General features: G+C 48.4%; 1 protein-coding gene across 2 annotated transcripts in view; it reads left to right on the forward strand.

Annotated features, from left to right (window-relative positions):
• The first annotated feature begins 7,391 nt into the window (after positions 1–7,391).
• The window catches only part of ARID1A (AT-rich interaction domain 1A), a 68,973-nt gene continuing 60,864 nt past the window's right edge, over positions 7,392–15,500 (forward strand). For both annotated transcript variants that reach the window (XM_055330983.1, XM_055330984.1), the window contains exon 1: positions 7,392–8,571. In XM_055330983.1, the coding sequence (XP_055186958.1) occupies positions 7,432–8,571 (1,140 nt within the window). In that variant the 5' untranslated portion in view covers positions 7,392–7,431. The remainder of the gene's footprint in view (positions 8,572–15,500) is intronic.

Genomic DNA, 15,500 nt, shown 5'->3' on the forward strand with positions numbered 1-15,500 from the left:
GCTGTCCTGTGAGTTTTATTGTGGAACTTTAGAAATGTCTATGCAAAAGGGTGCCTGGGTGGTGGAGTCAGTTGAGTGTCTAGCTCTTGATTTTTGTCTTAGGTCATGATCTCAGGGTACTGGGATCAAGCTCCACGTGGGGCTCCCTGCTCAGCAGGAAATCTGATTCTCCCTCTTCTGCCCCTCCCCTCCTATTCCTGCTCTCTTTCTCTCTCAAATAAATAAATAAAATCTTAAAAATAAAAAAAAAAGCCAGGAACAAAGTACTTAATGAAGTATATCAATATGGCTTTGGAATGATCTTGTTATTAGCAATAATAGCCATGCTATTAATTTCTGGTTTGAAGAATAATATGCTCACAAGATTTCTGAGCCTTAGAAGACCCATTTTGGTATAAATTGGGCCAGAACAGCACACGCGACTCAAGGATTGCTCAAGGGGCAGGTGCATAGGGTAGAGTTGCTTCATCATGAAAAGGGAGTATTTAAAGGGGAAACTGAGTGCCCTTGATCTATAATATTTGGTTAAGTTTATAAAAATGGCTTCTGTATGGGATGCCTGGGTGGCTCAGGGGTTGGATGCCTGCTTTCGGCCCGAGGCATGATCCCGCGGTCCTGGGGTCGAGTTCCGCATGGGGCTCCCTGCAATGAGCCTGCTACTCTCTCAGCTTGTGTCTCTGCTTCTCTCTCTCTCTGTCTGTCTGTCTTTCGTGAATAAATAAATAAAATATTTTTTTTAAAGGCTTCTGTCTAACCTCTCCATGATCAGGTACAAATTGTGCTAATGATGGATTACTAAAAATCCTCATTTTTTCCTAGAGAGGATCTTTTTGAAGGCCACATAGTACTCCAACTCTCCTATGATTCCATCTTAGAAACACGTGCTGCTTAGTTCATAAAAAAACAGAGAGTAGGTGTGGAGTCAACTATAATATTTCTTTTCTAGAATAATTTGGCCTTCCAACTTTAGCTGAGCTAAAGGGGAAACACAACGTTAGCCATAAACTCTAGTTTTTGCTGGGCAGAGTGTCCATATTTTTAGGTAGCTGTGGTTGGTTGGGGAAAAAAATAAATGAGCTCTTGGACTGTTCTGAGGTCAAAAGGGATCTCATGATCAAGAAGTATAATCTACATCTTGGTCTTAGTGTTTGGGGCAAAAATAGTGCCTAATGTTATAGGGCATTGAGTATTCTTTTGTTTGAGTGTAGTTTGTGGTTGGACTCTATTAATGAAAACACACAGCAGTAGACAAGAGTATGTGTATGTGTGTGTGTGTGGTCGGGGGTTCAGTGCTGTTTTTCAATGGCCTGTCGGGGATAGGCTTGATGAAGTGTGTTGAGTTGTTTCTTCTTTGTCTCCTGTTCTCTCCCTCCACAGCAAGACTGGCAGAACAACAACACACATGTATACAGGTTTCCAGTAGTATCTCGGAGCTGTAGGCCAATGAGAACTAACCTGCTGGTTTCCACCCTCCTGCCCCTCTGATGGCTTCCAAATCCAATGTTGGTAAATTTTGGGGCAGAAAGTGATAATTTGGAAAAGTGCCAAAACCCACTGTAGTTTTTCCTGGCAGTTTTCCTTTGGTGTCATTGGTAAGCTCTGCATTTCACAGGAGTGCTACCACACTACCATCCCACAGATCACTTTTTTGTTTGGCCCACTTTTCTTCTATCTTTGGAAGAAGCCATTTTCTTTCTGTAGGGATAGTTGGGTTTAAATTCTATTAAAGCTAGAATGCTTTCCCTTAGGGGCCATTCACTTCCTGTCTTATGCCTAATAGGTTCCTTTGGATTTTCTTTGATTCTTACATAAAAAGTCTGGGATGATCATGCTGGAGTATTCTCTTGAGGTAGCTGTGTTGCAGAGAACAGGCAGCATATTGGCTGTTTTAGCCTCCCATCCTGTTGTACAAGCCGGCCTCCCTCCATTTTGTCAGTGCTCACACAGCTTTTCCTTCTCTTTCCCACTCTCTTCTACCTAACTTGTGTTGGAGCAAAAGACTCCATTCCAGATCCACTCCAGAGTTGCTACGAGAAACTTCCCCACTCACTGGATCTTTTTCCTATCTCAGTAAAATGGCAGTGGAAGAAAGCTTTACGCAATCAGGGCTGAAAGAAATACCCACCTAGAATATTTGATTTTCCTTCTGATTTTCTGCCCTCTACCCTCCACTTTCAAAAATTTCCCTTACAATCATTTTACATGTGTGAAATTTTCCTCGAGTGGTTTTAAAGGAAAGTAAAAACAAAAGCAGCCTACGTTGGTTTAATATGGGAAGTCAAAGATAATAGACTTTTCCTGTTCCTGGGCAATAGCCTTCAATATTAAGATTGCTGACCTTATCTTTCCTTGGTAATATTGTTGGTACTTAGCTCTCCAAATCTAAAAACAACTTAGTGTAATATGTACCAAGTACAAAATCATTAAGTTTCTCTTCTGATGGACTATGAAGTGGCTTTCAATCTTTTTTGGAAGTAGGTTTCTCATATACTATTTTTGTGTCAGTTGGTGAATACAAACCTTTGGTGGGGCTCAGCAGAAATGTCCAAATTCCTGATCTGTCCAATGGTTTTATAAAACTCCAGTTCAGGTATGTTTGTTTGTCTTTAAAATATTGTTACCAGTTGTACTCTGGTTTCTCCAAAAGAATAGCTGGCAAGCTCACCAATGAGATTGGCGGATAAGGAAAAGGTACATATTAGAATGTGAGAGTTGATACCCATTTCCTCATGTTAGATTGAACCTAGGTTGTTAGGTTTTGTTTGAAATCTGCCACAAACCAGACCAGCGTGGATCTTTATTTTATTTCTGATTTTAGTTTTTGGGGAGGTGTCAGTGAAGGTAATTCTCATTTTATGTTGGTACCAAAAAAGCAAGCTGATTGGACATTCAAAGGTATTTTTGCAGAGCTACTCTTCCGATGGAGGGGAAAAAAAAGAAAGCCTCATTTAGAAATTAACATTTCTCAAAATGTGTTCCTTATTAATCTAAATGTAAATTCCTCCAAATTATTCTAAAACCTTGAGATGAATGGAAGAAAGCATCTACACAAATAGTTGTTGAGCGCCCGCCAAACTCGATGCCTCTGGGGTTGCTGCTTTATCATTCTAGGTGCCGGGCAGGCACAATTTTACCGCTAAGAGCTGTTGAGCGCCATTTAGACTCCATTCCATTTTTCTCTGTGGCAATCCAGTTCGTGTCTTACAGCTCCCGTCTGGGAGCCGATAATATAATGAATTGCCTTGACTCTCGCTTCAATCCACTTTCCTCGCTTAATATGCAGCCCAAAGTTTTGCTGCTCGCTGTCAGATGGTAGTGCTAGACTTTCACACTGCTCCCAAAGCCTCCGCTGGGGCTGTTTCTGAACACGGAGTTACAAACTTTAAGAAGCAGGCAGTTCCAGACGGAAATCCACGCCGGGATTTGAACTCTGCTTCTGGCTTCCGTCAACTGACATAGTTGCCCTTTTGCTCAAACTCGCAGCTCCAGTTCGCACTCGGGAGAGCTCCGCTGGGTGTCTGCTGCTTTGCCGCGGCGGGGACGCGCGTGGGGGCCACAACCCGACTCTCCTCCGATTCCCTGCTCCGTTTTCAGAACCAAGGCAAACCCTCACTAGGGTCCCGCGGCGTAAAACGTTCTCCCCCAGAAGGAGTGGGGAAAGGAAGGAGCCGAGCCCCATCTTTTGTTTGTTTGTTGAGTTTTGTATTTCGGACACTGAGGGGAAGCAAATTGCGAGAAAGGAAGGGCTGTCCTCCCAGCAAACGTTTCCCTCTCTTAGCAAGCCCTCCAGGCCTCGGTTCCACATTTTGCAGTTGACTGCGTGGATTTTAATAGGTTGTTCCTTTATTTTCGGGCCCAATCCATGCACACTGTACAAGCCGGATAAAATGAGAGCACATCCTCTGCCATTTTCAGGCGGTTTGCCCTGGCAGCCCTGCCCCCCTCCTCCTGCCGCAGCCGCTGGAGTTAAAGCTGAGCGCCGAAACTCCGCCTGATCCGTTGGGCGGGAGATCCAGTCCACGTTTGCCAAGTGCTGTGCGGTCGGGGATGGCGATAAGAACTCTCTTGTGAGGGAGTGAGCAAGACTTTAGTCCGGTTTCCATGTCAACGATTCAGTCCATATTTGCCATCAGGCTGTTGGTGGCTGAGGCGCTTTCGTGAGGGTAGCGCTGTCCTAGTCCTAGTTCTCCAATCTGCGCCGGGATTCCTGAGCTGCCTGGGTGTGGGGTTAAAACACTGGGGCTGTGGGGGAGAAAAGTCCACGGGGAGAACCCGCAGCCCCAAACCTGGGTCCTGGAGCTCCGGCCAGCCACGTGCCCAGTACCTCCCCTCCCCCCCTTCCCGCTGCCATTGCCCCTAGGGAAAGCTGATGGGCCAGTTTCTAAGAAAGTTCCCTTCAACTCGGGAGTCCTTGGGATAGTGGCATAGGGCTCTAAGGGTAGGGGTGGAAGAGAATCCTAAAGGATTGGAGATTTAAGACAAATGGGAAAAGAGAAATTCCACATTGTCTCCTCCAGCCCAGGTGGATAGATTGTTAAATGCACTTTACCTTGTTGCTAGATAAAAATGGTGGCTGTTTTCAAAACAGCTCGCCCACGTGTAGGAAAGGGATTTGGGCACTTTCCGAATTTCACAACCACTGAAAAAGGGATGAGGGCTTTCTCTGGAGACAGATCCATTTTGGCTTCCAGATTTTCACTGGGCTCCAGGTTTCCCATTACACTCCAGCTCTGAGGAAAATGGCAGGGTAATTGCATGTAAAAAGTCCTCATTTGTGTGCAGGACTCAGGACTGTTTGCCAGCTCAGAAGCAGTTGATTAAATAGCCAAGCTCCATTTATGAGGCAGCCTATAATTTGGTTTCTAGGACCTAATGCACCAGGAGAGTAGTTGCCCCTGAGGACTTCAGTGAGTGAAACGAGGGCACTGGCCCATTCCAGTCAGTCAGAGCCTGATAGTTTGATTCTTGGCTTGAGACAGAACCCCCCACCCCCACCAGTCTTAGATTAACAAGAAGGTTTTGCCTTTGTAGTGTAAGATCATATTATGTTTTCTTCAGAGTAGGGATGACTTCAGGTTTTTGGAATTACGGTGACCAGTGGCATGGCTAGAACTTGTCCAAGGGGCCTGCATGATCTGGAAGTTCTAATATAATGGATCTGTGGCCATGAAGTCTCCATTTATAAAATCTGAGGGGGAAAGAGGCTCTGGTGTCTAGTGACTATAGCCTGGGCCTCTCCCAAGGCAGCCTTGGGCCTGGTGAGGAGCTGGAATCCCCTCTGGCTTTTGTAGCCTGTCACGTCAGAGCATTCCAAGTCAGCATGAGGAGGAAAAGGCTGCTGCTGGGATTTGATAGGGCCTGTAGCTCTATCTAGAGTTTTCTATGTATACCTCTAGCTCAACTGGCATCTCTTGGAATATAATAGTAAACTTTGAAGAATCTTTACACTGGAGGATAGAAAACAAATTTAGTTGCATCCATTTTCTAAGTGACCTGTTAGACTGCCCCTTTTCTCTCTTTAAGGAGAAAATGGGGGGCACCTGGGTGGCTTAGTGGTTGAGCATCTGCCTTTGGCTCAGGTCATGATCTCAGGGTCCTGGGATGCAGTCCTTGCAGAGAGCCTGCTTCTCCCTCTGCCTCTCTCTGTGTCTCTCATGAATGAATAAAATCTTAAAAATAATAATAATAAGAGAGAAAATGGATTCCCTCCCAGCAGCCATTCTTCTTCTGCACTGGTTCCTTTGAACAGTTTCCTCCAGTCCCTGGAGCCTCTTCTGTCCACTGCTCACAGTCTTATAGGTTTTGTCTTCAGAGACTGGGACTATTGGTCATTGTGGGCTAAGTTCTCCCAGGAGGAAAAGATGGGCTTGGGTTCTCCTGCTAGAAGGCTGTCATATGCCCCCAAAGTAGTTTCAGTGGTCATCATCTTATGTCAGCGTTGAGATGATCTAAGGTGGAGATGATCAGCTTTGATCTCAAACCCATTCTTCTGTTCCCATTGTGGGATTGCTTTTTTTTTTTTTTTTAAGGCTAAGTAGATGGGAAAACTTGGGGAACTTGGCTACTTTTTAAAATCACCCTCTGCCCTCTGACAGGGCAGTCCCTTTCCCTCTGTGTTCCAATTCTCTAAAATGGGGATAATCGGACCTCATGGCCCCCCAGGCCCATGGGCCTTATGAGGCCGGGCTAATGAGGGTAGGGGAGTGGGAAAACGGAAAGTCTGAACAATGATCTGTCATTCCGTTGGGCTTGCAAAGGGGATAAAATGTAAGGCCCTGCTCGCTCACTCAGCTGGGTCTTTAAGACCGGGTTTGTAAAAGGCTTTGAAGAAAAGTGCTGTAGAGGTGCTAAGTAGCAGCCAAGAGACCAGGCCCGCTGCCAGGGGGTCAGGCCTGGGCCGAGGCGGCCGCGGTCTCGGGCTCAGGCCAATTTTGCAGCCGCGAGTAAAGTTCACGCTGCCCGCTCCCCTCGGTGCGGCCTGGAGGGGACCGACCCGGATAGGAACGCCAGGAGGGAGGCGGCGCAGGCTCCGAGAGGCGCGGGCTCCGGGCCGGGTTTTCCCCGAAGCCTTCAGCGGCGGCGCTGCCGAGCGAAAGCGGCAGAGGGCCTGCCGCCGCCGCGGCTCGTTCTCTCCCCTCCTCCTTTGTGAGGGGAAGGGAGCGAGTCCGTTCCATGGCCTGCGCCCGCTCCGCGCTCCATTCCGGGTTTGCCAGGCGGCCGCGACGGCGCTGGGTAAAATGGCAGTGCTGAGCCTCGTGTCGGAGTGAGGGGGACTCGGAGGAGAGTGGGGCGCTCTAGCCGCTCAGTCCGGCCGCCCGCCCGCCCGCCAGCCCGCTGCCGCGCAGCAGCCTCGGCCCGCGCCGCGGCCGGGGAGGGGAGGCAGGGCGCCCGGCCCGGCCCGCGCTCCGACTCTGCCTCCCGGCGCCCGGGCTGCTGCCGCGCGCCCTCCAGCCCGCCCGTCCCGGGTCCCCCTCCCCCCGCTCCCTCCCTCCCTCCCTCCCCGCCCCCTCCCCCTCGCCTCCCTCCCTCCCTCCCTCCTCCTTTCTCCGGCAGCAGAAAGCGGAGAGTCACAGCGGGGCCAGGCCCTGGGGAGCGGAGCCTCCACCGCCCCCCTCATTCCCAGGCAAGGGCTTGGGGGGAATGAGCCGGGAGAGCCGGGTCCCGAGCCTACAGAGCCGGGAGCAGCTGAGCCGCCGGCGCCTCGGCCGCCGCCGCCTCCTCCTCCTCCGCCGCCGCCAGCCCGGAGCCTGAGCCGGCGGGGCGGGGGGGAGAGGAGCGAGCGAGCGAGCGCCGCGCAGCAGCGGAGCCCCGCGAGGCCCGCCCGGGCGGGTGGGGAGGGCAGCCCGGGGGACTCGGCCCCGGGGCGGGGTGGGAGGGGGGGAGAAGACGAAGACAGGGCCGGGTCTCTCCGCGGACGAGACAGCGGGGATCATGGCCGCGCAGGTCGCCCCCGCCGCCGCCAGCAGCCTGGGCAACCCGCCGCCGCCGCCCTCGGAGCTGAAGAAAGCGGAGCAGCAGCAGCGGGAGGAGGCGGGGGGCGAGGCGGCGGCGGCGGCAGCGGCCGAGCGCGGGGAAATGAAGGCAGCCGCCGGGCAGGAGAGCGAGGGCCCCGCCGTGGGGCCGCCGCAGCCACTGGGAAAGGAGCTGCAGGACGGGGCCGAGAGCAATGGGGGTGGCGGCGGCGGTGGAGCCGGCGCCGGCGGCGGGCCCGGCGCGGAGCCGGACCTGAAGAACTCGAACGGGAACGCGGGCCCTAGGCCCGCCCTGAACAATAACCTCACGGAGCCGCCCGGCGGCGGCGGCGGCGGCAGCAGCGATGGGGTGGGGGCGCCTCCTCACTCAGCCGCGGCCGCCTTGCCGCCCCCAGCCTACGGCTTCGGGCAACCCTACGGCCGGAGCCCGTCTGCCGTCGCCGCCGCGGCGGCCGCCGTCTTCCACCAACAACATGGCGGACAACAAAGCCCTGGCCTGGCAGCGCTGCAGAGCGGCGGCGGCGGCGGGGGCCTGGAGCCCTACGCGGGGCCCCAGCAGAACTCGCACGACCACGGCTTCCCCAACCACCAGTACAACTCCTACTACCCCAACCGCAGCGCCTACCCCCCGCCCCCCCAGGCCTACGCGCTGAGCTCCCCGAGAGGTGGCACTCCGGGCTCCGGCGCGGCGGCGGCCGCCGGCTCCAAGCCGCCTCCCTCTTCCAGCGCCTCCGCCTCCTCGTCGTCTTCGTCCTTCGCTCAGCAGCGCTTCGGGGCCATGGGGGGAGGCGGCCCCTCAGCGGCCGGCGGGGGAACCCCCCAGCCCACCGCCACCCCCACCCTCAACCAACTGCTCACGTCGCCCAGCTCGGCCCGGGGCTACCAGGGCTACCCCGGGGGCGACTACGGCGGCGGGCCCCAGGACGGGGGCGCCGGCAAGGGCCCGGCGGACATGGCCTCGCAGTGCTGGGGGGCTGCGGCGGCGGCGGCGGCGGCGGCAGCAGCCGCCTCGGGAGGGGCCCAACAAAGGAGCCACCACGCGCCCATGAGCCCCGGGAGCAGCGGCGGCGGGGCGCAGCCGCTCGCCCGGACCCCGCAGGTACACAGCTGAGTGGGGAGGGGGCCGGGGCGAGCGGGGTCCTGGGAGTGGGTGGCGGCTGCGGGGAGCAGGCCACAGCCTTGGGCTACCCCCAGTCCGGGGCCCCCACTGCTGGGGAGCTGCCATTGTCTGGCTCTTCTCTTAAAATGGCTGCCTGTCTGCCTTCCTCTCCTTCCCTCCTTCAGCCTTTGTGTGGGGCTTTCCCTGAGGTGTATGCTCCCCTTCTCCCTCTCCCCTGGTCCCTTCGCGCTCCTGGGGTCTTCGAGGGGGGTGCGGGGCAGAATGTGCGGGGAAGGGCCTGGCCCGGGGTGGAGGGGTGTGTTGGGGGCTCGGGTTGGGGTGTGCAGAGCTAGGAGCTCGGGAGTTGAGTGAACAATTCTTTGCTCACCTGCCGCTCCTCTCTGCCCGCCCTCCTGCCTTCCTCTAGGCCGTTCCCCATCTGTGCTTTCAAGGAGGGGCCCCTCGGGCTCTGGGGTACCTCGGGGGAGGGCAGGGGCCTGCTTGGGGGCAGCTAAAGGCCGGCTGCGGTTCACCCAGGGCAGCCCGGGCCATCTCCTGTCTTAGTCTCCGTCGGCCCAGGGGCCTGGGCTTCTCCCTGGAAGTGCTGGTAAACAGCTGAGTGATTGGAGTAGTAAGTGCAGATTGCTTTGGTTTGGGATTTGAATTATGGAGGTAAAATCCTTCTGTCAAAGCCAGGAGACAGTTGGTCTTAGGTTGACATCCTATCTGTGATCTGATTGGCTCCCCATCTCCTGCTCTTGGCCATTTATAATTGCCTCTGATGTAATGGTACAACAATCCTGATGAGCTCATAAACTTTTACACTCTGCTTTTCTGCCAGTGATAACCCAAACCATCGCTGCCACTATCTGCCTTTTATTCCAGAGCTGAAATTGGCTGTGACCTTGAGGAGGGAGGTTTAAGCAGCAATACTGTATCAGCAGGAGCAGAGCCCCAGACAGGCTGCCCTTGTTACATTGTGCCGAAACAAAAGAGGAGGCAGTGGCATTTTGCTTGTACCTTGGATTTATTTTGCTTGTTATGTTTTATGCAGCCTGAAATAGATTCTGTGTTGTCAGAACAGTAGCTGAGTTTTTCTCTACAATGGGTTTGCTGTTTGTTTTGGTTTTGTGACTTTCCTGGTGGTATAAATGACTTCTTTGATGGCTCTGAAGATGCATTTGTCTTGAGTAATTTTGACCCTGTTCGCGTTGCAGAATTGAGATTATTTTACTGGGATTTTTATTGAGTGACAAATGTGGGATCTTTATGGGAGGGGGTAGAAGAAAACTTTTTTTTTTTTTCTTTTTCTTTTTCCTTTTTTTTTTTTTTTTTCTTTTTGAACTGGAAGCTTCCTGAGAGAATTTCATATTACGTTCAAGTGTTCTGTTTTAAGGAAGACTGGCCTCATTCTTTGTTTACATGTTGAATCTTGTTAATAACTCTTTTTGTTAATTGAACTTTGAGAAAGCAGCTCAATTTAAAGAGAAGCTGATATCTTTTATGATCTTGGGAGGGACTTTCTCCTAAAGGCCTGGTTTGGTAAAATTTATCATTTGTTCCTGGGATATCAAAAAGGCTAGTTTTCTGTTTTGTCATCAGTCATTTTAGAGCTTTGAGATAGAGGTCAACTAATTTTTTCTTTGCATTTTAAGGTATGTTCCATTGTTTTTTCTGTGTTCCAAGATAATGAAGATATCACCTATAATGATACTTGATATTTGCTTAGAAATGACAACGTTTAGGTACATTTTTATGCATTCTAGTTTATTTTGCTCTTAATATCCCTTCATGTTCTTACTTCAGTGCTTTAGTCAAGAATATTGGGTATTCTGTGGAGTCCTGTATCTTTTCAGAGAGAAAAAGCTCTTTGTGCCCCGCCCCCCACCCTAGCAGTACCCAGTTGTACCTTCCTGCTATTAGATTTTGTTCACTGATGAGCCGTATTCCTTCCTCATCCTAGAACTGCTTTCCTCTTCTATTGAGCTGGGAATTATGAAAATAGCTGTATTAAATGGCAGATTTAGATCTCTGTGCCTTGACTCTACATTGTCTGTAATGTTCTGTGTTTGGGCAAGAAACGGAAATTTTAAATTGAATTTCTGGTGCTAGAGGATTAAGTTTTGTCTTAGAAAAGAGAGTATCCTCTTGTCTCTGGATAAGAGACATATTACATCTTTTTCCCCTTGAGGGGAGAGGGTCTGAGCCATTTACCTTTCTTAAATTATTAGAGGAAGTAATTTAGGTAGGTCCAGACTCATTTAAAAGCAAAAATTAGTTTGAATTATGTTGGTTTTAGGGTATTCAGGCAAACACTTTGTTTTTAGGTAGGGATAAAACCAACTTTTGCCATATAGTGATTTCTGGTTTTCAGTCATTAAACAAATATTTGAGCACTTTTTATGTGCTAAGTACTATGCTCTGTGCTGAGTAAATGGTAGAAAAATAGATGTAGTCCCTCTCTGGAAGCTTGTCTGTGCTGCCTCTGGGTGAATTTTTTGGATTCACTTTTAACATAACTGTTCTTAGCACTTCATGCAACATAAGTTCCTGTTCAATTTCAGTTCACTTGCCTACTCCCCTGATACCCAGAGAATGGGCTGGTGAGTGTTCACTTGTGGAAGAGACTGTGCAACTTTTTCAGTTTTGTGGTAGGCTCCATGAGGGATGTAGGTGGATAGATTTTGATATGAATTCCTCTATGCTACTTAAGGATAAAGCTCTTGTCAGACGATGATGGCTTATTCTTAAGTATTCTTAAATAATAGGGTCTTGCTCTGTCCCATTCTCAGTCTTGGATTAAGACTGTTTTGCAGAGAATTGATTGACACAGCTAAGGTGGTAATGTTCTCATTTGACTCTTCCTTTATGAAATAAAGATTAGCCAAGTGTTTGTATTGTGGCTCTGTCTTTTTCACAGGAGCGGGAGGATCCCAGCAGGCAAACTTTTCCTTTATCGCTTTTCATAAGTAATAGTGTGTCTCAAGGTGTTGAATCCTGCTACTGCTGAAATACTTTTTGGTCACCTATGCACGTGAACCTCATGTAAAGTTTTTTATTTGGGATGCTGTTAGCTCTCGTACCTTGAGAGTAGTATCAGCTCATCAAAGTAAAAAATGAAATAGAATGTGTAGTCCAGGATCAAGATGGATTTGATTGTAGAAGTTTGGCTGTTAGTTCTTGGTATAGAAATATCAAATGATATTTCTTACTCCTGGGAAACAAATACAAGAATCTTGGGCTTATTATGGGAATGCCTACTGGCAGAAATTCTGGGCTGGCTAAAATACAGGACTCTTGGAGCTCTCTCAAGTAGGAGGGACCAGGAAAACCACACTGAGACGGCACTTAGTTGTGAGGCTTCATGTTTCTCTACTGTCCATGAGAGAACTAGGGATGATGGGGGTTGAGATGGTGGCAAGTGAAGAGAAAGCATCAGAACCAAGGTTGGCTTCTTTGTATTAGGCCCTGCAAGGACTTTTTAAGGTTCCTTCCTTTGTATGTGACACAGAGTAAACCATGACAAGTGGCACCTGCTGTAATAAGATGTCTTGGATTGCATTAAACATTCATCTGTTGGATTGATTCCTGTAGGTGTGCTGTCTACAGTAGGCTTTGGCAGCAAGGTTAGTGAAACTCTTTTAAAATGTGGAAATAGGCTAACAAAGTAATGATCAGGGCCCTTTCCCAATACCCCCTCCCCCCACTGTCCTGCTCCCCCCTTCAAGCTTGTATTGGTTGGCTTCAAATCCCAAAATTCTAGAAGCAACTGAACCAAGCAAATGTCTGGTTAAAATATGGTATTCAAAATATGTTGGGACTGAATTGTTCTTTCCTGCCAGTGAGCTAGGATACCTTGGTCTTTAAAATGGAGTCCTGATTCTCATGGCTTTTACCTCTGGGTTTCTCCTTGTATAGATTGGTCATTATCATTATTGATGCACACTGAGTTGTGTATGACATAGTGGTGAGGGATTAAGAGCACAAGACTCAAGAGCAAGAGGCTTTGGTTCCGCATGCAGCTCTAGATTGAGCTGTGTGATTTGGGGCAAGCCATTCACCTCGGTTTTATTTTCTCTTCATCAGTAAAGTGAAGTTGGTGGACTGCATGGCCTTCTTTCTGTCTGATGCTACATATTGGGCTGTGCTTCCATACCTGACTTAATTATGAGGGCAGCTTCTTCCTGTACAGGTACCGGTAGGGGTCTTGAGACTATCTTTCTTCCTGTGGGCCTGAAGAACTCAAGGCTGTTTTTCTCCTAAGGATTTATAGGAGCAAGCTCTGAACAGTGGGTACCACAATGATCTGTGGCCCTTTACGGAAAAAGCGCTACCAGACTATTTTGCTTTGAAACTTTATGTTTGTCATTAATCATTCCACCTGGCTGGTTGTTAAAACACTAAACATTAATTGAAAAATTGGGCAGACTTCATTAAAGCAAGACTTGAAAAACAGTTGCTTCAGAATCTCCAAGAGGGGATTTTGGGAGTAGATTCTCTTAATATTAACATTTTGCATTTGGTGGGATAGAAAGCAGGGGAGAGATAGCCTTAAGTTTTCCAGACTCTGGGTGTTTGGGCAGGTCTAGGTCTGGTTTGGGCAGTTGATTGTAATCTGAGTGCCTGAACTTGCCCTGTAAGTTTTGCTGAGAGAGGAGCAAAAGTTCCTGAGACTGGAACAGGAAAAGCCAAGCATTTACAGGGTCAATTTCATAGGCCTGTTGCCTTTTCTCATACCTTTGGTTTTTTGAAACTACATGGTGTGATTTGCAGGTGATCCTGGGAATGATGTTCTCTTCTCCAGCACACCTGAATTTCCATTCTTTCTCCTCCTAGCTTAGTAGTTTAGAAGTATAATTTAGGCATGTTAGAAGTATGCTTGAAGGGAACTTTCCTTTATAAAAGAGGGAAAAAGGTAGAGGAAAAGGTGTTTGATAATTCTCTGCTTGGCACAGCAGCTTCTTCCTCTCTGAAGGAACCAAATGTTTCAGAGCTTTGTGTAAATACTTGCTGAGCTGTCAATATGTACCCAGGAGGTTTCTGTAGTAAGATGTAAACGGCTCTATAGAATGTTTGACAGGCAAATTAATAAACAGTTTTCAAGCAAAGATAATGCTAGTCTGTTCTCGTGTGGTGGAATAAAATAACATTGGAGAAAAAGAAATGTGGTAGGGAAGATGTAGTACTGGGGTTATGGAGACACAGAGAGATGATCTAAAAGAGATTGGAAGTGAAAAGATGCTGCCCTGGAAGAGAAGCCTCCATGGTCCCGGCTCCAGGCTAAGTTCAGGGCAATGGAGCCCCTGTTCAAAATGGATTGCAGTTTCAGAGTAAAAATGAACAGACGTTTGGAAAGAAGATTCTAAGTTTCAGTATTGAGGTAAGTGTGCTCCAAAAACTTGGTTTATGAGACTTTGAGTTTGACTTATGAGCCTCGTTCTTTCGGAAAGGTTTTGTAGTTTGGTGAGATGTTTTTAGGGTTGGGTTTGCGTTTTTGGAATACCAGAAAGGAGGGGAAAAAAAGATACTGCAGCTTCTGGGTCGTCCTCAGCTTCTGTTTTGCTGTGGCTCTCAGAATTATAAGCCCACTTTACAGGTTGGGTTTATTGTATAGTTTTTACTGGACTCCTTCTGTGCATCATACATACATATATTAAAATTAATGCTCCCAGGTTCCTGGGTTTTTAGTACAAAGTCCAAATGTTTGGGGACTCACTAGATCCTGCCTGAAGGGTTATATGGGTAGATTCAATCTTTGTTTTTGAAATTGCCATTTTAGGATTAAAAACATTTCTGGGTTCCTTCAGTGAAACATTCTTTTTATGGAGGAAGAAATATTTTAGAAGTATTTTAGCTGTGTGCCTGTGGTACTCTGCTTTGGTAGCCTTGTGAGATAACCATATTTATCTTCTCAAAGTCTCTTTTTAAACAAAATCCATTGACTCTGACACGAATTTTCTTCACAAGAAGTGTTTTTATAGACCAGAGTCCTGGAAATGCCTGTTTGACTTAGCATAGTAGTAGGGAATATGAATGTCATTATGGCCCTGACCATAATTTTTAGGTTCCTCTAACTTACCAAAGGCTATCAGCTTGTTTTAAAACAAAATACAAAAACTTAGGTTGACATGGACATTGGTTGCCCAGGCCTTTCTCAGTGTTGTGGTGTTAAGAGTATTAGAACATGAGGCTTGTCACTGAGAGTATGATTTCTAGCTCAAGGGGATTTGGAGATTCAAATGGGAGTAGGAAATAGCCCTGTGTGAACACACCAGTTAGATACTAGGAAGGGACTTAGAAGCTGCTTCAGAGGAATTTCATTTTCTTGGCGAAACATGCTTATATGCACACATCTGGAAAACTTGCAAAGCAGGGTTTATAAATTGGTATAGACCAAATGAAGTGTATGGGCTGAAGGAATTCAAGAATAAAGGAGCAAAGTTGGGCAAGGTTAACCTGGGACAGCTTTTCAGAGGCAGTGTTTCATGAAGCTTAATGTTCAAGAGGGGGAAAGTTAAAATATTAATTTGCTTTTTCATAATGCTACCCTGAGTTCCATGGGCTTTTATAGGAACCACGTTACACAACCATCTCCAGACCCGTAGTTGCTTCATTCTAGTGACTTTGAGAATTTGGACTGTAACTATAAAATTCTGTGAAAGAGAGTGGCTCCAGGGTCTTAGTGGTTCTTGTGGTTATGTGGGGCCTTTAGTACAACCTGCCAAGTTCTTGGCCAGTTTCAGGGGCTCTTTTGTAGTAATTTTGGGTTTGGAAGGTCTTGTCACCTTCAGAGTAGTGTGTCCTGGACAACTCTGCAGTGACGACGATTCAACTTTAGTTGGAGAGCTTGGGTTTTTTTTCTTTTTTTGGCAGAGTTAATTGACTTTTTCTTAAATAAAACAAGAGCTATGAAGTACCTGTCCAGACAC

Source organism: Nyctereutes procyonoides, unplaced genomic scaffold (assembly GCF_905146905.1).
Source record: "Nyctereutes procyonoides isolate TBG_1078 unplaced genomic scaffold, NYPRO_anot_genome, whole genome shotgun sequence".
In the NCBI taxonomy this organism is placed as follows: Eukaryota; Metazoa; Chordata; class Mammalia; order Carnivora; family Canidae; genus Nyctereutes; species Nyctereutes procyonoides.